Below are 27,261 nucleotides of genomic sequence, written 5' to 3' on the forward strand. Positions count from 1 at the left end.
CGCAGCTTCTATTTCTTTGTAGTTGTTAGTATATGTGGTGATAAATCTAATCTCTGAATCCCTATTGTCACCATCGTTCTTCTTTTTCCTTTTTCTGTAAGTTGTAAGCATTCTGCTTGGGAATATTGTCTGGCCCGACTTTTAGCGTCCTTTATTAGTTTTTTCGGGTAGCCTTTTTCAGCGAACCTAGTCTCAATGATTTTAGCTTGTTCTTTAAAAGTGGTGTTGTCAGTGCAGTTTTTTCTTATCCTTAGAAATTGGCTGTAGGGTATGTTGTGTAACCATTTTTTATGATGGTTACTCTTGAAATTGAGATGGCTGTTGGTGTCCACTGTTTTAAAATATGTTTCAGTAATAATTACACTTCCATTGTGTTTGATAATTAAGTCTAAAAATTCGATTTTTTCTTTTTGGGCATTGAGGGTTAGTTTTATACCCCAGTTATTTTTATTTATTTCCTCAAAGTACTCTTCGAGTGTTGTTTTTTCACCTTTCCAGATCATAAACAGGTCGTCTATAAACCTGAAATATGTGATAAGGTGACCTTTATGTAGTTCCTTTGGGGTGATGTATAAATCCTCAAATACTCCCATAAAAATATTGGCATATGAGGGAGCCATTCTGGTCCCCATGGCCGTACCCCGAATCTGATGGTAGATGGTATTACCATATTCAAAATAATTGTTCTGGAGTATAAACTGTAGACATTGTATTAGGAATATCCTTTGTTCCTCTTTAATTTGTGCATCCTTTTCTAAGGTTAGTTCTACACATGTTAATCCGATGAGGTGGTCAATATTGCTATACAAAGCCGTAACGTCCATTGTGACAAACCAATAATCATTTTGCCATGTTAGTTGCTGAAGTTTCTGAATGAGGTCCCCTGAATCTTTAATGTGACTGGGTAAATTAATGACATAGGGTTGAAGGAATAAATCTATATAATGTGATAAGTTACTGGTGAGACTCTGAACATTAGACACTATCGGGCGGCCGGGGGGTATTTTAGGATTCTTGTGCATCTTAGGGAGGTGGTAGAAGTACGGCTTATTGGGTTTGAAAATCTCAAACGAAAGGAAATCTATTGGATGTTCAAACTAAAAACGCTTAAACCGCTGGGTCTAAATGAGGTCACTGAAACTATTTTAGTATAGCCCATTTATACAACCTGTAGTGCATATATATATATACACCTTACTCTTCACTCACTGATACACACCAACCATCTAAAGGCTGCAGTAGTCCAGGCAATAGCAATTGGGTATGAGACATCCCTGTTTAATTGTCTGCACGCACACTAAGCACCGTTCTCAAAAACCTAGTTATGTGTTTTAGAAATTTGACCTCTCCAGGCTTCCATAGCTGTAGTTCCATTACCCAGCGACGGCCATCTTAGTAGTTTTTATATCCCATACCGGATGAAGAACGGTAATGTACCGATACACACATACTACCTCAACTATTATTATTATAAATGATGGGTAAATAATTATCGTCTTAACCCCAATAATTGTTTTTAGATTATGTCAACTTTTATGTAACTTTTATTATGTCTTATGCATTTTTTAGTTACGGTTCAGATCGATGACATCGGTCATCCATTGTTTTTCCTGCATGACGCTTCCCGCTCCGGTACCGGGAACGTGCCAAAAAATATGTACCATATATTCCGGCGAATAAGACGACCCCCCTACTTTCCTGTTTAAAATATAGAGTTTAAGATATATTCGCCGTATAAGACTACCCCTTTTCCAACGCATACAAAACACCGGTAAAAATATAAAAAAAAACAGATTTGAATTTAACATGGTCCTTTTTTAAATGTAAATTCTTATGACATGCAGCCCCCAGTAGTATACAGCACAGCCCCCAGTAGTATACAGCACAGCCCCCAGTAGTATACAGCACAGCCCCCAGTAGTATACAGCACAGCCCCCAGTAGTATACAGCACAGCCCCCAGTAGTATACAGCACAGCCCCCAGTAGTATACAGCACAGCCCCCAGTAGTATACAGCACAGCCCCCAGTAGTATACAGCACAGCCCCCAGTAGTATACAGCACAGCCCCCAGTAGTATACAGCACAGCCCCCAGTAGTATACAGCACAGCCCCCAGTAGTATACAGCACTGCCCCCAGTAGTATACAGCACTGCCCCCAGTAGTATACAGCACTGCCCCCAGTAGTATACAGCACTGCCCCCAGTAGTATACAGCCCAGCATTAAAAAAAATAAATAAACATATACTCACCCCGATGTCCGCGCCGTCTTCTTTCTTCTGCCGGGCGCCGCCATTGATCTTCCCCGGCAGGCGCCTAGTATGACGCGCCGCTGCTGACGTCATACTAGGCGCCGACCCGGGGAAAGACATGGCGGCGCCCAGCAGAAGAAAGAAGACGGCGCGGAAGACTGAAGACAGCACGGACATCGGGGCCAACGGAGGGTGAGTTTTCCCCCCCGATGTCTTTTTGAGGCTGCCGGCAGCCATCGCTGTGCAAACACCCGCGATCGGTGCTAGCACCGATCGCGGGTGTTACCGGTAAGGCTTTGCTGCAATATGCAGCAAAGACTTACCGGCTATGGAGAGGGCTCAGCCCGTGAGCCCTCTCCATGCCGCCGTATAAGACGATTACCGGCGTATAAGACGACCCCAGAGAAGAGAAAAGTCGTCTTATACGCCGGTATATACGGTATATAATGATTGTCCACAAACTGACTATGTAAAAACAACTGAAGAAGGATCCGTTCCGGATCCGAAACGAGTCTTGATCTTAGCCATTTTTATTCATCTAATAAACCAATCTTTGGAACTTAGTGCGCCGGGTCTTTGTCCAAAAAGATCAAAGGGATAGTCCACCAGGTTTCAAGCAACGGAAACCCTCCACTGCCATTTTCTTCATCGGTACTACCGCTGAATCTATTCCCTGAAGGCTGCACCCCATTCCACCCGATGTGCGATGATATGTGTTGTGCCATTAGCACAACATAAGAAGGTGAGTGCACACTTTGCTTAGGCACTAAACTACTATTACTGAGGAAACTCTACACATCGAGCGCCCCCGCTCTCTCCTTTTTCCTCCCTCCCCTTTTTCCAAAGTACCCTTCTTGAGATATGAGTGATATTTCAGTTAGCCATTAAAAATTAAGATGTTACAAGCAAGCTTTTGGGACGGAGTACGGTGTACGGACCTGTGGGTGGTGTCATTTTTTGCGGATTTTGATGACGTTTACAATGTTACCATTTTTGGGACTGTGCGACCTTTTGATCACTTTTTTGCCATTTTAAAAAAAAATTTTTAATTCTATAAAAGTGCCATTGGGTGCGATTTTCCGTAACGGGGTTAAACGCACATATAAAGTCTTATCCAAAACCCTCAAAAATGGAGCCGGTATTTATGGTTAATGGGTTCCCAAATAGGAAAAATAAACAAGTGACAAGGTGAGTGTACTGATAAAGGGAATCCCCAAGTGCTCAAACCAGAACGCGTAAACGCTTTACATCGCAGAATACATACTCCATTTTTGAGGGTTTTGGATAAGACTTTATATGTGCTTTCCGGGACTGTACCAGGCAATTGCTTTCATTGTGTAATGTTTACCTTATTCGAGGAGATTGCATCCATATACTTTTTGTGCTGACTTGTAGCCGTCTGTGGTTCTTTGTGACTGGCTCTGAACCACAAGGTTTTGCTGATGTAATTGCACATCTTTTAAGAGTTTTTAACCATTTAGATGCAAGACAATGTTCTTTATTTTTTGTATCTTACAATAAAGTCTTTGATTCTTCAGCCTTTACACACTAGCCTTTCTTGCTTTTTGGTTAGATATTTATGATCGTGTCAAATAAGTTTATCTGTGTGAAAATTTTAATGTCAGGTTTATTGTGGGATGGAATTTGTTGAAATGTCCATGAAATGTAATTAGCTGTTGCTCTGAACCTGTCCAGATGATCAAAATATCATCAATAAAGTGGTAGTAGGCCAGAGGTTAAGTCAGCATTAAGATAAATTTGTCAGGCTTGCCGTCCATCTGTGTGGGATGTTCAAATATAAAGATTCCACATCCGGGGTAGCCAGGATACAGCCCTTGGGGAGAGAATTTTCTTGAGTAGGTCTGTGGTGTCCTGGAGGAAATCTGGTGGTATTTCTTACTAGTGGTTTAAGGACACCCTCTACCCAATCAAAAGATATTCATGACCCACTACAACCTCAAACAAATGTTGGGCAGAGCGAGTGACCGCATGAGAGACAAGGAGAGTGTGTGAGTGAAAGACAGCCAGTGAGAGACACAGGGAATGTTCGTGACAGACAGGCGGGGAGCATGAGTGAGTGACAGACAGTGAGATCTATGCATAGATATGGGGGGGGGGGGAGTGTTCACTCCAGCATAGGATCTTTAAATTGTTTATTCTCATTTGCTTTTGGTCGGAGGAGATTCAAACCACACAACATGAGATTGGTTAAGACTATGGTTCACTACTTCTCGCCTCCCACAGTGTATGGGATAGATTACATGAAGTTTATAATTTGGAACTATTGAATCATTGTCTACCATAAATGTTTAAATTTAATTTAGATCATTCATGACAAAGTAAATCTAACCTTACATTACACTTTACCAACTTTTGACTGTTATTCTGATAAAAAAAAAAAATAGTTTTTGGAAGCTTATAATTTTAAAAATCCTAAGGCTCAAGAAAAAAAACAAGTAAAGCCTTCTGTGGCATTGTGAAAACCGAATTGTGATTTGGCACTGGTTTAACAAAAACTCATCACCATTAGCATGGAAAAGGGTTTGACAACACTCAAATCCGTGTAGTTTACAGCTGTGTCACATGACCAGAATTTGGATTATTTATTCCTTTAACCCCTTAGGGTTGTGGCCCTTTTTCGTTTTTGCATTTTCATTTTTCACTCCCGACCTTCAAAAATCTAACTTTTTTATTTTTCCATGTAAAGAGCTCTGTTTGGGCTTGTTTTCTGCATAACAAATTGAACTTCATAGTGATGGTATTTATTATTCCATGCCGTATACTGGGAAGCGGGAAAAAAATTCTGAGAAAATGATGAAAAAACGCATTTGCACCGTTTTCTTGTGGGCTTGGATTTTACAGCTTTCACTGAGCACCCCAAATCACATGTCTATTTTATTCTTTGGTTTGGTATGATCCCGAGGATACCAAGTTAGTGCCAGAAAATGGCAAAATGAAGAATTTTTTTTTTTTGTACAGAAGGTTTTAATTTTTTTAAATGTGTGAAAATATTATAAAACCTGTACAAAAAAAAAAAATTCTTCATTTTGCCATTTTCTGGCACTAATAACTTTTTCATACTTCAGTGTACGGAGCGGTGGGTGGTGTCATTTTTTGCGACTTTTGATGACGTTTTTAATGCTTTCATGTTTAGGACTGTATGGGCTTTTGATCAGTTTTTATAGAATTTTTTATATTTTTCAAAATGGAAAAAAAAACGGTAATTACTCACCGGTAATTGTGTTTCCTTGAACCACGACAGCACCCAACCAGAGAGCGGGATCCGCCTCCAGGGACAGGAAACCCAGACTTCAAATTGTGCGGTACGCCCCATCTCCTTCAGTGGATTACAGAGACTGTATGGGACTTAATGTTTTTGATTATTTCTGACCACCGTATCATTCAGTATCACTTTCAATGAGAGAATCTCACACCTCTGACACACACATAACGCTTAACACCCAAGTGTGAAAAAGAATTTACAAGGGAGGGAATAACCAGGGTGCTGTCGTGGTTCAAGGAAACACAATTACCGGTTTCCCCCTCTCACCACGACAGCACCCAACCAGAGAGAATAACAGACGAAAATTTTAGGGAGGGATAACCGAAGAAAGAACTCTTCGCCCAAAGGAAAGCTCCTGTGCACCCACTACATTCAGCCTATAGTGCCTGTAGAAAGTGTGAGGAGAAGACCAGGTGGCAGCCTGACAAATCTGATTAACCGACACCTCTCTAAATTCTGCCCATGAGGAAGAGACTGCTCTGGTAGAATGGGCTTTTAGACCTTCTGGTATCGGCTGGCCTGCTACATAAGCGGAGCCAATAGCTTGCCTGATCCATCTGGCTATAACTACAGCTGAGGCCTTTTGCCCCCTATTCTTGCCTCCAAAAAGAACAAAAAGACTATCAGATTTTCGCCAATCTCTAGTCCTATCTAAATAAAGTTCAATGGCCCTTTTAACATCTAATTTGTTAAACTCTCTCCCTATCCGTAGAAGGGTTACTACAGAAGGATGGGAGCCTGATCTCCTGGGATCTATGGAATCTAGAGACTACCTTTGGTAAAAAGGCCGGGTCTGTCGTCAGAACTACCCTGTCATCCAGAACCTTAAGGAAAGGCGCTCTACAAGATAGAGACGATATTTCTCCAACCCTACGGGCTGAAGTGATTGCTACCAAAAATACTACTTTAATAGTCAACCACTTTAGTGAACAAGTTTCCAGGGGCTCAAAGGGGTCTTTTATCAGATAATTTAATACCAGAGTGAGGTCCCAGGGGGGCACCGTACATATCTTAAATGGGGTCATACGAGATGCCGCTTTTATGAACCGAGATATCCAGGGATGAGAGGCTAAGGGGGACTCAAACAGGGAGCTAAGGGCAGAAACCTGTACTTTAAGGGTGGCAGGTTTTAGGCCCTTATCTAATCCTGTATCTAGTATCTAGTATCTTAGCTATATTTGGATGGGCTAAGTCTATTTTGTCTGGAGTACAAAAATCTGAGAATACTCTCCAGACCCTGAAATAAAATTTAGAGGTAACTAACTTCCTACTCTTTTGCAGGGTTGTAATTACCTTGTCCGAGAGGCCTTTTTCCCTCAAGATACGCCTCTCAAATTCCAGGCCGTCAGATGGAGGTTCGCAATCTGCGGGTGGAATACTGGGCCCTGGTAGAGGAGATCGTGACTCTCTGGGAGGATCCAAGGGTCTGATATCGATAGCTCTCTCAGTATTGAGAACCATGCCCTCCTGGGCCAGAAGGGGGCTATAAGAATAACTCTGGCCTGGTCTTGCCTTATCTTCTTCAGAACCCTCGGGAGGACAGACAGAGGTGGAAATGCATAAGCGAGGCTGAAGTTCCACTTTATTGAGAAAGCATCCAGACTCAATGATCGATCTCTCGGGTCTAGGGAGCAGAAGAGTCTGGTACCTCCCTGGCGATTCACAAATGCCACTGCTGTGACATTGTCCGAGGCAATCTTCAGGTCTGTCCCCCGAATCATCGGCAAAGCTCGTCTGATTGCCTGCAGGATGGCCTCTAGCTCTCTGTAATTTGAGGACCTCTTCCTGGATTCCTCGTTCCATGACCCCTGGAATAGGAGGTCTCTGACCTGGGCTCCCCAACCCGTAGAGCTCGCATCCGTAATCATGGATAGGGGATTCTCCTCTCTCCAAGGCCTGCCTGCCTGGAGGTTCTCTTCTCTTAGCCACCATCCCAGGGAATCCAGGATCTGTTGGGGAAGTGTAATCCTCTGGTCCAAGGAGGACTGGTCCCCTCTCCAGTTCTCCAACATGAAGAGCTGTAAGGGCCTTGCGTGATACATTGCCCAAGGTACCGCTGGAATTGCTGCTGTAAAGAGACCCAGAGTCCTCATAATCTCCCTTATGGTAGGGGATGGCTGTCTGTACAGCTTCTCCACCGAGGTTACTATCTTCACCACCTTGTCCTGAGGAAGGAAAGATTTCTGCTGAATGGAATCTAATCTGATGCCCAGAAATATCTTTGACCTGGCCGGAGTAAGGGAGGACTTCTTCAGATTCACCATCCAACCCAGGTGATGTAGAATCTTCATTACCACCTTTATCAGAATCTCTAATTTTTCTGCTGAACCTGCAATCAGCAGGAAGTCGTCTAGATATGGCACAAAAGTGCCCTGATGTCTCCGTACGTAGGCTCCCACTTCCGATATTAGTTTTGTGAAAACTCTCGGTGCTATCGCCACTCCAAAGGGTAGAGCTCTGAATTGAAGGTGCTCTAACTTGTCGTCCATTATCACCGCCACTCTCAGGAATCTCTGACTGTCTGGATGAATGGGGACGTGGTAATATGCATCCGCTAAGTCTATGGAAGCCATAAAACAATCCTGAAAAAAGGGCAGGTTTATGGTTGACTTTATTGATTCCATCTTGAATTTTTCCACCTGTAGGTAGCAATTTAGTGGTTTTAGATTTATAATGGTCCGGAAAGCGCCGTCCGGCTTCTTTATAAGGAACAGGGTTGAATAGAATCCTGTCCCCTGATCTTGCAGTGGCACTTGCCGTAGCACCTCCTTTCCCAATAAGTATCTCACTTCGGTTTCCAGAGCCTGTTTTTCTGCTCTTCCGGCCACTGAGGTTATCCTGAAACACTGTGGGGGAGGGGATAGAAAAGGTAACTTTAGGCCATCTTGTATGATCCCCAAAATCCACTTGCTCCCTGTAATCTTCCTCCACTCCTCCTTGAACAGGGAGAGCCTTCCTCCCACAGGACCCCTGGCGTCATTGCTGACCGGGGCGTTTACTGGAATCCTGAGGTCGGGAAAACATGAACCCCTTAGACCTCCTAGAGGAACGCCACCCCTCTGTCTCCGGACCTCTGGGGAGATCTAAATCGCCTTGAGGGGCGAAAAAATTTCCTTTGAGGCCTTGTACTAGGAAAACCTCTCTTCCTGTCTGCTGCTTTCTCCAAGATGTTGTCCAGAGCAGATCCAAACAAGAATTCTCCCTCACAGGGAATACTACACAGATGGCTCTTAGATGGAAGGTCACCTGTCCAGTTTTTCAGCCATAAGGCCCTTCTGGCTGAATTGGATAAGGCCACCGATCTTGCTGATAACCTTAAGGCGTCCACCGAGGCATCGGCTAAGAAGGCAGAGGCTTTTTGTGCAGTGGTAACCTCTGAAATAAGATGTGACCTGGACGCACCAGTCTTAATCTTTTCCTCCAGCTGGGAAAGCCAAACAAATAGAGACCTAGAAACGCATGTAGCCGCGACGTTGGGTTTGAATGCGCCCGCTGCTGCTTCCCAGGAGCGCCTTAGGAAGCCATCTGCCTTCTTATCCATAGGATCTTTAAGCACACCTGAATCCTCCACTGGAAGCGCACTCTTCCTAGAGACTTTAGAAACGGCAACATCTACCTTCGGTGCCTTGTCCCAAATCTCTGTCTCCTTCTCAGGAAAGGGATACTTCCTCTTCATTGCCCTAGGGATAAAAACCTTTTTGTCCGCCTTGCGCCATTCTGCCTGGATAAGGGAGGAAATATTCTCATGGATGGGAAAAAACTTTTTCTTCCTTTCTCCTAGACCCTGGAACATAACGTCTGTTACAGAGCGTTCCTCCTTTTCATCTTCCAATTCCATAGTCGATCTTACTAATTTAACTAGATGATCAAGATCTTCGATAGGAAACAGGGGTCTGCCTGACCTGTCCTCTTCTGACTCAGATGACTCCCCCGAACTAGGGCCAGAATCTTCAAGTTGCCTGGAAGGGCCCGGGGAATTCTCAGACCTGAGGGATCTCCTTATTTCCTGCACAGAACTACGCACCTCCTGCTGAATTAGTACACGCATGGATTCAAACAAGGCCGACTGATCTTGTGCTAGCAGGCGCTGAACACACTGGTCACAGTTAGGTTTTAAATAAGAGTCAGGCAGATTATCTCCACAGATTCTACATGCACGATTCTTAGACTTTACAGTGGCTTTCCCCTTACGAGATTCTTCCCTCTAAAACAAGAATCACATAAGACATCATCAGAACCAGTTTAAAGGCATGGTAAGGCCACACTCACCAATCAGCGGACTATCCCCCTACTCAAACTTTACCGTAGCGGTGTCCACCGACTCTCTACCACCTTCATTAGAAGTCATCTTATTCAGTGGTGAGGGTACAGCTCCGTTTCCTTCCACGACTGGAGCAACTCCTGTGGCTGGCTGTGGGTGCTAGAAACCACACACAGGACTCCTGTGTGGGATCTCCTTTTAAAACTCCCGCCTCTGTGGATCTTGTGCAGCCACCTGGGGGTACCTGGGACTCCCATTCCCCCCTTTCTCCGCGACTCCTGAGCCTCACCGAGACTCACTGGATCCCCCGTCAGGGACAGGAAACCACTGAAGGAGATGTGGCGTACCGCACAATTTGAACCCTGGAGGCGGATCCCTCTCTCTGGTTGGGTGCTGTCGTGGTGAGAGGGGGAAAAAGTCCATCATGACGGCCCCACTGGAGGTTGCTTCCCCTTCCTCTGTAGGGACAGGAAGTTGAGAGCATTAAATAGCTCCTCCCTCAACCTCCCACCAGTGTTTATCAAATAACTAAACCAGTATAGGTTCCAACATAATTTTATTTATTATGTTAAATTACAAATACATAGGTAACGATCCAGAAAAAGAAAACCCTTATATACATGGGAGGGAAATATCAGGGCCATCATGGTGGACTTATGGAAACCGAATTACCGGTAAGGACCAATTCCTTTTTTCCATATAGTCCCCATGACAGCCCCACTGGAGACATACCAAATTTATGCCCAGTTAGGGAGGGACTACAGCCTGAAGCAAATTTCGGCCGAATGCCAGATCTCTGGAAGCAAAGACATTTAGCCTATAGTGCTTTGCAAATTTCTTCAATTTTATATCATTCCTTGATGGTATCCGTAATCCAACATCCAATAGTGGCTTTTGAAGCTTTTTTGCCTTTATTCCTTCCTGCAAATTGAATTAATAAATTTAAATCTTTTCTCCAAGAATTGGATGCTTCGAGATACTTAAGAACAGTACGTCTTACATCCAGTAGATGCCACTTTTCTTCAACAGGATTTTTTGGATGATGGCAAAACGTGGGTAAGACTATTTCCTGGTTCCTATGGAAATTAGAGACAATTTTTGGTAAAAAAATTCTGTCAAGTCTAAGCATGATTCTATCTTCTGATACAGATAAATAGGGTTCACAAATATACAAGGCCTGTAACTCGCCCAGTCTTCCAGCTGATGTAATGGCGATTAAAAAGGAGGTTTTTAGTGTCAAAAAACGCATATTACTAGGGTCAATTGGCTCAAAGGGCGCCATAGGTAAAGAGTCTATGACTAGGGATAGATCCCACTGAGGGGAAGACTAACAGTAGGACGCAAGCGTGAACAGGCTTGAAAGAACCTCTTTACCCACCTGTGTTCTGCTAGCGCTGTATCGAAGTAGGCGCTCAGGGCCGAGACCTGGACTTTCAAGGTGCTAGGTCGTAGTCCCTTCTCAAACCCCTGCTGCAGAAAATAAAGAATCTGACAGATATTTGGGGAATCCTGGTTAGTAGATAGATGCACTTTTCCTGGAGTTTCTGGAAAGGTGATGATGACACTCTTCCGCGGGTACAACAGAAGTAGGACCCGGCGCAGTACGTAAAAGGATTTATTTAGTATATAAAACAAAAGCAAAACGCGTTTCGGACCCGGAGCGGATCCTTCACCAGTAGCATAAATCTGTTGACATACATGTGGCTTTTAAAGAAGCGAATTGTTGCGGTATGATCACCGGTTATGGAGACCGGGCAGACCAATTAATGGATAGCGGAGATATTTTACTGCCTCCGCCATGACCTTGGTAAAGACCCGGGGGGCTGAGGAGAGACCAAAAGGCAATGCAGTAAATTGAAAATCTTAAGTATTTTTGTGATTTCGTATGGATAGGCACGTGATAATAGGCATCCTTGAGATCCAAGGTACATAAACAAGCTTTGTAAGGTATCAAAGGCGTAGTAGATTTTATTGATTCAATTTTGAATTTGACATAGGTTACCCAATTGTTCAAATATTTCAAATTTGTGATCAATCTGAAGGCTCCATTTGGCTTTTTTATTAAAAACAAAGGTGAGTAATGACCCGTACCTCTTTCTTCTGGATGGACTGGACAGATGACGTTCAACTTTAACAGGTCGGATACCTCCTTCCAAAGGTGACATGTTAGTCTGTTCGATGGTTGCCTGGATAGGATAAATCGATGGAGGTGGTGACACAAACTCTATAAAATAGCCATCTTCGATTCTAGAGAGTACCCACCTGTTTGATGTTATATTTTTCCAATGGGGGAGAAAATTTTTCAATCTCCCCCCCCCCCCCACTCTGGTGTCATTGTTTCTTCTCTTGTTTACTTGAGGCACCAAAAAGAAAGGACTTATTCTTTCCTCCTTTAGCTGTATTCCAGTACCCCTTGTTCCTGAATCTTGGCTGTTCTTTAGTGGGACGAAATCTCCGAAAAAACTGCTTCTTGGGTTGTTGTTTGGCCTCCGGAAATCCTTTTTTTTTATCCGCTGCTTTAGCTAGGATTTCATCCAACTCTGGCCCAAACAAAAAATCACCCGAAAAAGGCAGGCTACATAGTTTGGTTGAGGCAATGGTCTGGAGACGTACGCTCTAAAGCCAAAGGGCTCTTCTAGTTGCATTAGATAGTGCAGCTTCTCTTGCTGAAAACCGGATGGTTTCGGCTTGGGCATCTGCCAGAAAAGCTGCCGCTGATCTTAATAACGGAATAGAGTCTAGCATTTCTTCTCTGGACGTGCCTTCTCTAAGATGATCCTCCAGCTGTCCTAGCCAAAAGAACAGAGTACGTGATACAGAGGTAGTAGTAATATTTGTTTTGAGAATTGCCATAGAAGTTTCCCAAGCTTTCTTGAGCAAACAATCTGATTTACGGTCCATGGCATCTTTTAGTTGGGTGGAATCTTCAAATGGTAAATAGTTTTTTTTGACCACCTCAGCTATAGGGATGTCAACCTTAGGCACACTATCCCAGATTTGTTCTGGATCAAATAACATACGGTTTTTAAACTCCTTAGGAATTGTTATACGCTTCTCCGGTTCCTTCCATTCATCCTGGATAAGATCCTTCAAGCTTTCAATAACAGGAAAAACTAACTTTCCTTCTCCTTAATCCAAACAATTCATCTACTACAGACCTCTCCTCTATGGTGTCTTCAATATTCAAGGTGTCCCTTAATGCTTTAAATCAGCCCATCCAAATACTCGTTTGGAAACAAATATTTGGGGTCATTTGCTGTGTCACCACATACTGTTCTTCCATGTCAACTTATAAGAACAAGAGGGCTGAATCAAGAGGCTCATCTGAATCCAGACATACAGGGTTCTGCCTGACTTTTTTATGCGGTGGGCTCCTTGATGCCCTAATCTTTTCACACAACACGCAATTCATCCATAAACGATGATTTTTCCTCTTTTAACACTTTGTCCAAACAATCTTTACATAAACTTTTCTTATACGCAATATCCAATTTTGTGTTACAAATGTGGCAACGTTTGGATGGTGCCTTCTTAGGTTTTTCTTTATCACAAACTTTAGATTTTTCTTTTACAGGGATATCCTCCTGTTAGAAAAAGAAAAGGAGTATTGCTTATTAGAAGCCGACTCCACACAGCATATAGTGCCAAAACCTATTGGCGTTCACCTAATGTCCTACTTACAGAGCCCAGGGTTAAGGAACAGAATTCAGCCTCTTCCATGCTGTATTCACTGCTCCACATAGACCTCAGCAGACTTGGTGGGGACTTGTCCTCACTTACCTTCCGGCGTCTGACGTCATCTTTAATGGCCTGTCTCCTAGGCCGGGACGCTGAGGTCTGTCACTTCCGGTCTTTGCCCCGTAACCCGGAAGTGACCGAGGGCTTGAAAGTGCGCTATGTGACGGCTGCCGAGGACCCCTCGAGAGGGCCGTAATCTAGACATGCCGTTTTTCTAACCTTCCAAATCTGCAGGTCAGAAAAAAGAAATCACATACACTCACCGGCCACTTTATTAGGTACACCTGTCCAACTGCTCGTTAACACTTAATTTCAGCCAATCACATAACGGCAATTCAGTGCATTTAGGCACGTAGACATGGTCAAGACAATCTCTTGCAGTTCAAACCGAGCATCAGTATGGGGAAGAAAGGTGATTTGAGTGCTTTTGAACGTGGCATGGTTGTTGGTGCCAGAAGGGCTGGTCTGAGCATTTCAGAAACTGCTGATCTACTGGGATTTTCACACACAACCATCTCTAGGATTTACAGAGAATGGTCCGAAAAAGAAAAAACATCCAGTGAGCGGCATTTCTGTGGGCGGAAATGCCTTGTTGATGCCAGAGGAGAATGGGCAGACTGGTTCGAGCTGATAGAAAGGCAACAGTGACTCAAATCACCACCCGTTACAACCAAGGTAGGCAGAAGAGCATCTCTGAACGCACAGTACGTCGAACTTTGAGGCAGATGGGCTACAGCAGCAGAAGACCACACCTGGTGCCACTCCTTTCAGCTAAGAACAGGAAACTGAGGCTACAATTTGCACAAGCTCATCGAAATTGGACAGTAGAAGATTGGAAAAACGTTGCCTCGTCTGATGAGTCTCGATTTCTGCTGGTATGGTAGGCGTCAACAACATGAAAGCATGGATCCATCCTGCCTTGTATCAACGGTTCAGGCTGGTGGTGGTGGTGTCATGGTGTGGGGAATATTTTCTTGGCACTCTTTGGGCCCCTTGGTACCAATTGAGCATCGTTGCAACGCCACAGCCTACCTGAGTATTGTTGCTCACCATGTCCATCCCTTTATGACCACAATGTACCCAACATCTGATGGCTACTTTCAGCAGGATAATGCGCCATGTCATAAAGCTGGAATCATCTCAGACTGGTTTCTTTAACAATGAGTTCTGTACTCAAAGGGCCTCCACAGTCACCAGATCTCAATCCAATAGAGCATCTTTTGGATGTGGTGGAACGGGAGATTCGCATCATGGATGTGCAGCCGACAAATCTGCGGCAACTGTGTGATGCCATCATGTCAATATGGACCAAAATCTCTGAGGAATGCTTCCAGCACCTTGTTGAGTCTATGCCACGAAGAATTGAGGCAGTTCTGAAGGCAAAAAGGGGGTCCAACCCGTTACTAGCATGGTGTACCTAATAAAGTGGCCGGTGAGTGTACGTCCAAGGTCATAATACAATCTTTACCATTTTCAAATTCATAAGTAGGTAGCAATCAAAAGCATACATAATGAAGGGGGTTACTCATGGCTTGTACTGGCATATGCATAGGAACATTTTACAATCTTACGCCACTTACATGCCAGTTGTTACAGAATTACTCCAGGTGTACAATCTTGGAGCCTCTTTAAACCTCCCCACCGGTAGCTTCAAAGTGCTAGTGCACAATGTGCCATGGCTCGATAAATTCCCAGATTGTTTTTATGTACCATTTTCTAAATATTCTTTGTGTATGAACCAGAAAACTTGGACGTTTGGTCAAATATTTTTCACCTTACACCAAAGAAAACCAATATGTAAAAGGGACAGTGCTCAGTGTTACTGGGCAGCTTTTCATGAAAGCTGGTACACCAGCATACAGGTGCACAGATTTATATAAAATTTACATATACATTTCCACTAAATTGGCATTTTTGAGAATTCAACTATACCTAAAAAGCTTAAAAAGCTGCCTTTTACAATACTGGTTTTACTTGTGAGGTGATTCAGGAGCCAATGGTCAAATACTTTTAGTTTAGTTTTTTATATATTTGTTTATAGATTACAAAATTTTCTACCCTTTTAGAGATGGTGAACTCATACACATATAGGTCAACTCTCACTGGAGAAGCAGATTTGCAGTATATTAACTCTGGTAGTGGTCCTTAACCTTGGCTATATAGTAAAATGAAAAGCTTACAATATTCCAGTCTGCGCTATTTTTTTTTTTTTTATAGAGTAGAAGTTAATAGCAATGACCGGAGACAACTACAGCTAGGACCAAGACTAGATAGGTACGGATTCTAACTCAAATTTATGGCTCTGGCCTTTGCTTGTTTTTTTTTTTTTTTTTTTTAATTTGCATAAAAAGTCACATGAACTATTCACACAAGGACTGGAGCTTCTTGGAGACTCAAATCACAGATGATAAATTTGGCCTTCCAGAATTAAGTGCTGAAAAGATCCCCATGTGATACCGCAACTATAAAATACTCTTCCTTACTTTATAGTCAGAACAAAAAAAAAAAAAAAAATCTGAAAACTGGTAAGTGCTAGAGTCAGCATAACACAGTAGCATTGTAGTGAATGGGATTAATCACAGACTGATATGTAGCTGCAGCCTTTCCGTCATTTTCTAAACTCATGCAGAGAAGAAGAATATAGCTTAACCCCTTAAGGACGCAGGGTACTTTCGCTCATTTCTTGCTCTCTATCTTCAAAAATCCATAACTTTTTCATTTTTCCGTGTACAGAGCTGTGTGAGAGCTTATTTTGTACGTAACAAATTTTACTTTCCCATGATGTTATGTATTATTCCATGCCATGTAGTGTGAAGCCGTAAAAAAAAATTCCAAATGCTGAAAAAAACAAAACAAAACAAAACCACACGTGTCCATCACGTTCTTGTGGGCTCAATTTTTACGACTTTCAATCTGTGCTCCAAATAACACCTCAGCTTTATTCTTTGGTTCAGTACGATCGCTGTGATTCCATTTTCATACTTTTGTGCACGGAGCTGTGTGATATGTCATTTTTTGCTAAATGAGCCGACGTTTTCATTGCTATCTTTTTGAGGACTATAAGACATTTGGGCGCCATTTGCCGTTCCAGAGGTCACCGGCGTCAATAACAGTTTTTATATTTTAGTTCTATTCTCGTGGGCAGGGGGCAGTACTGGAGTAGTTCTATTCTCGTGGGCAGGGGGCAGTACTGGAGTAGTTCTATTCTCGTGGGCAGGGGGCAGTACTGGAGTAGTTCTATTCTCGTGGGCAGGGGGCAGTACTGGAGTAGTTCTATTCTCGTGGGCAGGGGGCAGTACTGGAGTAGTTCTATTCTTGTGGGCAGGGGGCAGTACTAGAGTAGTTCTATTCTCGTGGGCAGGGGGCAGTACTGGAGTAGTTCTATTCTCGTGGGCAGGGGGCAGTATTGGAGTAGTTGTATTCTTGTACGGAGGGTGCAGTATTAGAGTAGTCTAAATATAAATGAAATATACTGAATTATAAATCTATAATTTCAGTATATTTCATTATTTATTACATCAAAACTGGTGGTGGCAGTGCTCCAAGTATACTTATTTTCTGAATACTGGTATCAAGATTTTATATGGTTGAATTTTACTGAATAAAAGGTTACGACCAAGAACAGATTACAAAAGTAAGACTACCTGTGGACAAATGTATCTTGACATTTCTTCAATTGTTCATCGCCAATTGCAGGATTCCCAAATGGAGTCTGAAAAACAGGACTAAGACATTCTCTACTATTGGACAGATCAGTTGCGCAGTACTTTAAAATAATGGCTGTGTGCACAGATGAGGGAACTGGAGAGGATCTGCAAGGTTAGTATGGCAAATTATCCCCAAATTCAGGAGAGAAAAACTTGCTGCATCATTGCCAAGATGACACATTGATCAGTATTAAGTTGAAACCCCATTTTGAACTAGTACTACAAAGGGTCTGAAATATTTATGACCATGTGATATTTCTGGTTTTCTTGCTCAATTAGCAGAAACCTCTACATTTCTGATGATGCAGATTGTACATTAATTAAAAAAAAAATAGATTGGTTGCAATGAAACAGTGAAAAATTTTAAAGGGGTCTGAAAACTTTCCGTACCCACTGTATATAGCATTTCTGTAAAAATGCCAGAAAATAAGGACATTGGCATTGTAGCATTAACAGTATTGCCATTTCTTTTAATTTCTCCATATGAAACTTGATGAAAAAAAAAACAAAAAAAAAACCAGCATGTCACATGTACCCAAAACTAGGGTGATTAAAATCTACAAAACACAAAAAAAAGCGCCAACATGGCTACAATGCTAGAAAAATACAAAAATCACCAGTCCAAGGGGTTAATACTTAGCTAGCCAAAAATATGCACTTCAAATAAAAACTTGGTACACCACCACAATCGATTGTTTTTTTTGTTTTTTTTTATAATTTTTCTTCTACCTCACATTTCACTGGCCAAATTGTTCTTGAACCAACTGTCGTACTTCCATACTGTTATAGAATAGTAACTATTTTAGAATTTTAGACTTAGGAACTTGTATTTAGTGTTGCACTCTTCAGAAGGGAATCTGGCCCTGCTGAAGCCTGGTTGACTGTGTGACTATAGCGTAGCATCAGCACCAACACTCGGAAATGAGAGTGTTCCAAACCTTGACCATGATTTGGCCATTCACTTGGTTCATGGTTGTACTAAACCTTTCTGATGCACAAACTCCTTAGATGTCATGGCTATCTATACAATGGTCACCTATTGGCAACCCACAGCAGCAATAACTGTTGAAGAGCTGACTATGACACATGATAAAGATATGATCATCTGTGCCAAAACCTGTATCACGTTTCCTTGTGCAAAACCGGTAATTACTCACCGGTAATTGTGTTTCCTTGAACCATGACAGCACCCAAGTGTGAGTAAGAGAAAAGAAATTTACAAGGGTGGGAATAACCAGGGTGCTGTCGTGATTCAAGGAAACAATTACTGGTGAGTAATTACCGGTTTCCCCCTCTCACCACGACAGCACCCAACCAGAGAGAATAGCATAGAAGAAAATTAAGGAGGGATCACCGAAGAAAGAACTCTTCGCCCCAAAAGATAGCTCCTGTGCACCTGCTACATTCAGTCTATAGTGCCCATAGAAAGTGTGAGGAGAAGACCAAGTGGCAGCCTGACAAATCTGATTAACCGATACCTCTCTGAATTCTGCCCATGAAGAATGGGTAGAATGGGCTTTTAGACTTTCTGGTATCGGCTGCCCTGCTGCTACATAGGCTGAGCTAATAGTTTGCCTGATCCACCTGGCTATAACCATAGCTGAAGCTTTTGTCCCCTTAGTCTTTTTGTCCTTTTTTGGAGGCAAGAACAATCAGATTTTCTCCAATCTTTAGTCCTGGCTAAATAAACTTCAATGGCCCTTTTAACATACAATTTATTAAATTCTTTCCCTATCCATAGATGGGTTACTACAGAAGGATGGAAGCCTAATCTCCTGGGATCTATGAAACCTAGAGACTACTTTAGGTAAAAAGGCCGGGTCTGTCATAAGAACAACTCTGTCATCTAGCACTCTAAGGAAAGGCACTCTACAGGATAGAGCCGATATCTCTCCCACTCTACGAGCTGAAGTGATCACTACCAAGAACACCACTTTAATAGTTAACCACTTTAACGGACAACACTCTAAGGGCTCAAAGGGGTCTTTTAGTAGATAATTTAAGACCAGAGAGGTCCCAGGGGGGCACCGTACATCTCCTAAGTGGGGTCATACGAGATGCTGCCTTTATGAACCGGGCTATCCAAGGATGAGAGGCTAGAGGGAGACTCGAACAGAGCGCTAAGGGACGAAATCTTCACTTTAAGGGTGGCTGGCTTTAAGCCTTTATCTAGGCCTGCCTGCAGAAAACCTAGTATTAGCCACATCTGGATGAGCCAAATCCATCTTCTCTAGACTATCTGAAAATACTCTCCAGACCCTGAAATAAATTTTAGAGGTAACTACCTTCCTACTCTTTTGCAGGGTTGTAATTACCTTATCTGAGAGCCCTTTCCTCTCAAGATGCGCCTCTCAAATGCCAGGCCGTCAGATGGAGATTTGCAATCTGTGGGGAGACTGGGCCCTGGGAGAGGAGATCGTGATTCTCTGGAAGGATCCAAGGGTCTGATATTGATCCTTCGTATCGAGAACCATGCCCTCCTGGGCCAGAAAGGGGCTATAAGAATGACTCTGTCCTCCTGAGAGTTCTAAAGAAAAGGCAAGATCAGGCCAGAGGTGGGAATGCATACGAGAGGCTGAAGTCCCACCTTATAGAGAATGCATCCAGACTCAACGGTTGATCCCTCGGGTCTAGGGAGAAAAGCTTGACCTGTCTGTTTCTTCTTGTGGCGAACAGATCCATCTCTGGTTGACCTCAGAGCCTGGTTATCTTGGAGAACACCTTCCGATTCAGGGACCATTCCCCCTGTCGTAGGAGATGATAGCTTAGGAAGTCCGCTTCCAGATTGTCCTTGCCTCATATGTATTGCCGACACTGATCTTGAAATTGGTCTCAGCTAGCTTGAAGATCTGATCCGAGAGATTCATTAGAGACTTGCTTCTGGTACCTCCCTGGCAATTCACAAATGCTACTGCCGTGACATTGTCTGAAGCAATCTTCAGGTCTGTCCCCCGAATTACCGGTAAGGCTTGTCTGATCGCTTCTAGGATGGCCTCATTCTCTAATTTGAGGACATCCTTCTGGTTTCTTTGCTCCATGTCCCCTGGAACAGGTGGTCCTTTACCTGGGCTCCCTAACCCCAGGAACTCGCATCTGTGATCATAGATAGGGTATTCTCCTCTCCATGGTTTACCTACCTGGAGGTTCTCTTCTATTAACCACCATCCCAGGGAATTTAGAATCTTCTGGGGAACAGTTATCCTGTAGTATAGAGTGGACTGGTCTCCGTTCCAGTTCTTCAACATGAAGAGTTGTAAAGGTCTTGCATGATACATCGCCCAAGGTACTGCTGGGATTGCTGCAGTGAAGAGACCCAGAATCCTCAACCTCCCTTATGGTAGGGGATGGTTGCTTGTACAACTTTTCCACTGAGGTTATTATCTTCAAAACCTTGTCTTGTGTAAAGGAAGGATCTCTGGTGATTGGAATCCAATCTGATGCCTAAAACGATTTTTGAATTGGCAGGTGTAAGGGAGGATTTCTTCAGATTCACCATCCAACCCAAGCGATGAAGAATTTCCAGCACCACTTTTATCTGGATCTCCAATTTTTCCACTGAACTTGCCATCAGTAGAAAGTCGTCGAGGTATGGCACAAAGGTGCCTTGATGCTTCCTTATGTAGGCCCCCACCTCGGATATTAACTTCGTAAAAACTCTGGGCTATAGCCACTCCAAAGGATAGTGCTCTGAACTGCAGGTGTTCTATCTTGCCATTCAATACTACCGGCACTCTCAGGAACTTCTGACTGTCTGGATGAATAGGGACGTGGTAGTATGCATCCGCCAGATCTATGGAAGCCATATAACAATCCCAAAAGAGTAGGTTTACTGTTGACTTTATGGACTCCATCTTGAACCGGTCCACCAGCAGGTAGCGATTCAATGGTTTTAGATTTATGATGGTACGGAGGAAGCCATCTGGCTTCTTCACAAAGAACAGGGTTGTGTAGAAACCTGTTCCCTGTTCCTGAAGTGGCACCTGTCTGAGCAATTCCTTTTCTAATAAGGACCTCACCTCTGCTTCCAGAGCCTGTTCTGCTATTATTCCAGGCACAGATGTTAACCTGAAGCGCTGTGGGGGGGGGGGGGGTAGATAGGAAGGGGGCCTTCTGCGCAGTGGTGACCTCTGAGATGAGATCTTTAAGCACCCGTCTTAATTTTCTCCTCCAGCTGGGAAAGCCATACAAATGAGACGCATGTAGCAGCAATATTAGGCTTAAATGCGCCTGCGGCAGCCTCCCAGGAGCGTCTTGAAAAACTGTCTGCCTTCTTATCCATGGGATCTTTAAGTACGCCTGAATCCTCCCCCGGAAGAGCGCTTTTCCTGGAAACTTTTGAAACAGATCTGGGATAAGGCACCGAAAGTGGATGTTGGGGTCTCATTTTCTGGAAAAGGATATTTCCTTTTCATTGCTCTGGGGACAAAAACCTTTTTGTCCGATTTTCTCCATTCCGCCTTGATAAGGGAGGAAATATTTTCATGGATAGGAAAAAACCTTTTCTTCCTTTCTCCTAGGCCCTAGAAGATGACGTCCGTTACTGAGCGTTCCTCTTTTTCTTCCTCCAACTCCATAGTCGCTGTCACTAGCTTAATAAGATTGTCAATATCTTCAATAGGTAACAAAGGCCTGTCTGACCTGTCCTCCTCTTCTGACTCCGACGACTGCTCCAGGCTAGAGTGAGTCGTCAGAAAGCCTATAGAGGTGCTTCGGGAATTTCCTGTTCCGAGGGATTTTTTCATTTCCTGCATGGAACTACGCACCTCCTGCTGGATTAGTGTACGCATGGATTCAAATAAGGCTGACTGATCCCGTGCTAACATACACTGGTCACAATTGGGTTTTAAGTATGAGTCAGGCAGATTATCTCCACAGATTCTACATACACGATTCTTAGATTTTACAGTGGCTTTCCCCCTATGCGATTCTTCCCTCTAAAACAAGAAATTACATAAGACTTCATCAGAACCAGTTCAAAGGCATGGTAAGGCCACACTCCCCAATCAGCGGACTATCCCTCTACCGAATTTACCGTAGCGGTGTCCACCGATTCTCTACCACCTTCATTAGAACTCATCTTATCTGAGTTCTCTTCTTCTGCCCATACACGCTGAGTCTCGGTCTCGGTCTACTTCCACAATGGCTGGAGTAGCTCCTGTGGCTGGCTGTGGGTGCAGAATAACACACAGGACTCCTGGGTGGGATCTCCTTTTAAATTTTCCGCCAGTGAAGTCATTCCCCCCACGTGGGACGCTGAACGGCACGTCACTTCCGGTCTCCACCGGAAGTGGAGCCGACGCCATTTTCCTGAAGACTGATGCGGGGAAGGAGAGAGATCGTTGCGCTCAGCTGCCTCCACTCCTCCGCGCGCCTCCTCCCCGGGACCGGAGACGCGCCGGAGTCCATCTGCCCCCACAGATCATCGCTGCGACTCGCAGCCACCTCGGGGTACCTTGAGACTCCCATTCCCCCTCTCAACGCGATATCGAGCCTCACCGAGGCCCTCTTGATCCCCCATCAGGGACAGGAAACCACTGAAGGAGATGGATTTCCTGTCCCTGGAGGTGGATCACTCTCTCGGGTTGGGTTCTGCCGTGGTGAGGGGGAAATATGTATTTTCCAAATATTGTACAATACAAAAAAAAATTGTATTAAATTTTTAACATTTTAGAGTTCATGCAAGTTTTTTTTTCAGATTGTCTTCAGTCTTCAAAAGTATTGTATTCAAATTTGGTATTTCTCTACATATATTGACTGGCCAATGGGGGAAGGGAGACTTGATAGCAAGAACCATGGCTGATTACATTTGTCACGATTAAGAGTTAATTGGTAGGATATGTGAAATTCTATACAGTGTTATAATAAACTCTGTCCTGCGAAAACCAAGACTCCATACACTTATAATCACAGGAAGTGTGATAGTAAATGGTTAATAAACAGTTTTTTTTTTTAAATTTGTACACACTCATTGGCGGAGAGTTAAAAAAAAAAATTGCTATTTTACAGACAAGTATGAATGGAAAATGCTAGATAGAGAGCAAAGGATGTTCTAGAACACCTTTTTGTGCATAGGTTTTCAAGTCCCCCCTCTCCTCTATACTGCTATTGATCAGATTTTTATCTTTAAATTAACTGATATTTCTAATTGGCTATAAAAAAAAAAAAAAAAAAAAAAAATAATCCTGGCTAGCAGAACATCTATGTGGTAAGCAAGCGAAAAGTGATCAAGAAATTCTGCTCTGTTAAGGTATCCACTAAAGTCAGCAGGCATTTTTATTTGTAATTTTTCAGATTTATTTCACAAAATTTTCAAGGAGGCAAGACAAACCTATCTTGGTCACTTGTAAGAGTGAAGTTCACAGTAAAAAAAAACAAAAACACAAAACAAAAAACAAAAACATCTAGTCAATGAAGTCATCTCTCCTGAATTTTTCTTAATTACCATGTAAAGGTTTGTGTAAATTATAGATCTAGCTTCACTGGTCACCTCAAAAACACAACAAAATAAAATTGCATTTAATACTGCTTTTAATTACAAAAAAAGTAAAATAGATCAGATCAGTCTGCCCTTGTCAAAAAAAAATAAAATATTGCCGAAATAACAAGTTATTGGAGGAGAAAAACTTTGCAAGGTATGTTAAATTCAAAATTTGTACACTTAATCCCCCCCCCCCCCCCCAAAAAAAGAAACATGGGCTTGTGCCATATTACACCACTATATGGAAGACTGTTCAAGGAAATCTACCAACAGGATGAATGATTATAAACCCATCACACTTGCATGCTGGTGTGTGCCCACTCAATCAGGATCTAGTCCTTTTAGTTTAAGCCCTTGTTTTTATGAAAAAGGTTTTAAAAATTATGCCCACAGACTCTTATGCATAATTAAAAAAAACAAACTTTTTTTTTGTAAAAACAAGGGCTTAAGAAGCTCAAAGAAGAGAAGATCCTCCCAGAAGGGACTTTGTTTACAATCCTTCCTCCTGGTGGTAAATGTCCTTTAAGCTAGACAGAATGTAAATAACTTCCAACGCCCCCACCATTGCCAATTAATGTCAATATTTTTCTGCTGTTTTCAGATATGCACTCCAGGCGGAACTACTGACCTGACTGCAGACCACCTGCTGCTGCTCATTTGATAAAGAACACTTTTTGACATAATACAATGGTGCCTATTGAAGGTTAATAATAAACATGTATTTAGACTGTCTTATTCAGCAGGGCAAAGTTAATCTCCCCAATTAACTTATTCTGTAAGGAAAACAAACAAACGCTTCAGAAGAGATGACTACAACTATTGATTGTTGTCAACCTAAATAAAAGAAATGGCACAAGTATTATGCCTCCTTTTAGTGAAGTTTATATAACTAGTCTATAACCACAATTTCAAAAAGAAATCTTTGCCAGTGTTTGACATGGCATTCTGACCAACTTACAAAATACTGTACATTAGAAAAAAAACCCATAAAATCAAGTTTTTTCATTTTATATGAGGCAATACATGGAAGAAAGAAATGACAATGTGTTCCGTAATCTAAAACAGTGTTTTATACTGTAGTTGCATGGTACATCTAATATGTTTCACTAAAGCTTTTTTTTTATGTCACAAGTGATGCCAAGTAAATATTGTAGTCTTGCATTGTATTCTTCTATAGCTCTTATGTCAATAGAATTTAAAGTGAGATAAGTCACCATACTATTACATATACTGTTCTTATATTAAATTCTCATTTCCAATAGAGCGCCGTTAGAGTAACTGAATCTTCCTCTTGGCAATGGCAGCCTCAGAGGTGTCTGAACTAGAGATACAAACATAAATTGATATAAATAACAAAGTAAATGAACTTTGTTACCTTAGGTAGACAATCATTTCCACACAATACTCAGCCCCTTCTAAGTTAGTATGGCCACTAGGCCAGTTTTAGGATTGAGCCCATTATGCCGAGACTTTGCTATAAAATAGTGATATTTCCTGATAAAAGGAGATGGGCTGGATTTAAAGTGGAGAGAAACTGAAGTTCAAACATTTATGCATAGTTATCACTTACAGACTCAAGCTTATTAGGACAGATTTACAACAGCCATTTTTCTCATTGGTGAGTGAGAAAAGGGAAATAAGTCTGTTCCGATCCCCAGGTGAATTCTCCAAAGGCACACAGTCGGTTTGAGACAAGCCACACAAGTAAGCGGATGGTAATTTCTTCCCAGTAAATCCTTTTAAAGTTGCAGCATTTCACATGTTACAGCACAGTAACGGCTCAATTAAAAATGCCAAACAAGCCATTTTCATAAGGCTGTAATCCATACTGAAACGCAGGAGTGCAAAAACGTATTTCGATAAAAAATAAAATTAAAATAAGTAAACAGATCAGTCTTTGTTGTCAAGATTATTCCAGGGCAAAGTAGTTTTTCCCCACCCTCCCCCATGTTAAACTATTTCCCATATCTACCCAACCTAACCAAAGATTGTTGTCCAAGGCTTGTTTCTGGGTAGCACCCCATTAAAAACTTCAGATACTTTGCATTTTATTTCTTAAACTATGTATCACCCTATTCCATTTAGAGATGATGGAACAAACAGATGAATTTGCAAGAAACAAGCCATCATTCAGCTGGCCCCAGCTAACTGATTCAGAGTCCACAAGGTGCAGGTTTAAAAACAAGTTTTTCACAAGTATTTTCCCCAAGAGAACCGATGCCCACCCATAGTCAATATTCCACTTCTATTCAAAGAGTCTAGTCGAGGTCATAAGGCCACTCTGATGCAGTGGTATTTAAGTTTGCATGGCAGAACGCCTTTGTTTAGCTGATAAAACTCAACAAGTTGAATTAAATCTGTGAATTTGGTATTGCCATCATCTAGGCTAAAAAACGTCTGCCCATCGTCTTCACACTGAAAGAAAAACAAAACAAAAATTAGTGTCCAAATGGAGTAATACTAAGAAAGGTCTAATACAAAGACCAAAAAAGGTCATAAGTCACTATACTGAAGTTTTAATGTTCAAGAGTGAAAGAAAAAAAAGCTATAAATAGAAAATAGATGTAGTACTATGAGGACTTGTGGCTGCATTCCACTTCTAGAATTGTCCAAGTAGTTTGGTGAAGCGAATACGAAATACAATGTATTGGGCAGATCAGGTTAGGTTAACTACCATGCAAGGGGGAGCTTATTAGGTGCTGTGCCAATGCCCAAGCATGTTACCCCTGAAATGGTTGCACACAGGCGTCTTCTGGGGGTGCCACCACCACCAAGAGGACTATGCAAATTATTGTATTAGCCCTTAATTGGTGGAGAAATTAGTGAAAAATTCTAATGCTTTTTTTTTTTAGTTTAGAGTGCACAGCTTAATATATTTATAGAATAAAGCTATCAGTTTGTTAAGTGTCAGTTTTTCCACAAGTTTTTCATCAAGTTTTATACATCTGAAAAAGAACGACCATATACCATGTATTTTCTATGGCAAATGATTATTGAAAAAATCCATGCATTTATGTCAGAGGGCAAATAAGTAGAAGTAAAGCAAGCTGCGAATTACATGCTCATAAAAAATACATGTGCAAGAAATAAAAAGCACATCTCACAAAATACATTGATTACACAGGGTCAGAATCCAAAGCAAGTCAAACAAGTGAAAGGGGCCTAAAATACAGCGTTCAAAAAAATAAAAACGGAACACTCAAACACATCCTAGATCTGAATGAATGTACAGATCTAGAGAATGTACAGAAAGTATTCAATGAGAATATTTCAATGTTGAATGTGCCAACAAAATCGCCAAAAAAAAATAAATAAATAAAAATCTATGGAAATCTAATTTTATGTGCTACTACAAATCCAGGCCTAAATAAAAGTGGGAAAACAATGCAGGCTGATCCAACTTTGATGAAATGTCCTTAAAAAAAGTAAAAATGAGGCTCAGTATTGTGTAGCCTCCACATGCCTGTATGACCTCCCTATGTTGATAGATGAGGAAGTATTCCAGTACTCGCAAGGTCTCCTACAATCACAACATTTTTTTTTTC

The 27,261-nt window shown here is 42.2% G+C and overlaps 1 protein-coding gene across 3 annotated transcripts in view; it reads right to left on the reverse strand.

Moving 5' to 3' along the window:
- Nucleotides 1-23,508: 23,508 nt before the first annotated feature.
- Nucleotides 23,509-27,261, reverse strand: part of GRB10 (growth factor receptor bound protein 10) — a 140,649-nt gene continuing 136,896 nt past the window's right edge. For all 3 annotated transcript variants that reach the window (XM_072153164.1, XM_072153162.1, XM_072153163.1), the window contains one exon: nt 23,509-26,131. In XM_072153164.1, coding sequence (XP_072009265.1) covers nt 25,985-26,131 — 147 coding nt within the window. In that variant the 3' untranslated portion in view covers nt 23,509-25,984. The remainder of the gene's footprint in view (nt 26,132-27,261) is intronic.

The sequence above is a fragment of the Engystomops pustulosus genome, chromosome 5 (assembly GCF_040894005.1).
Source record: "Engystomops pustulosus chromosome 5, aEngPut4.maternal, whole genome shotgun sequence".
NCBI classification, from domain to species: Eukaryota; Metazoa; Chordata; class Amphibia; order Anura; family Leptodactylidae; genus Engystomops; species Engystomops pustulosus.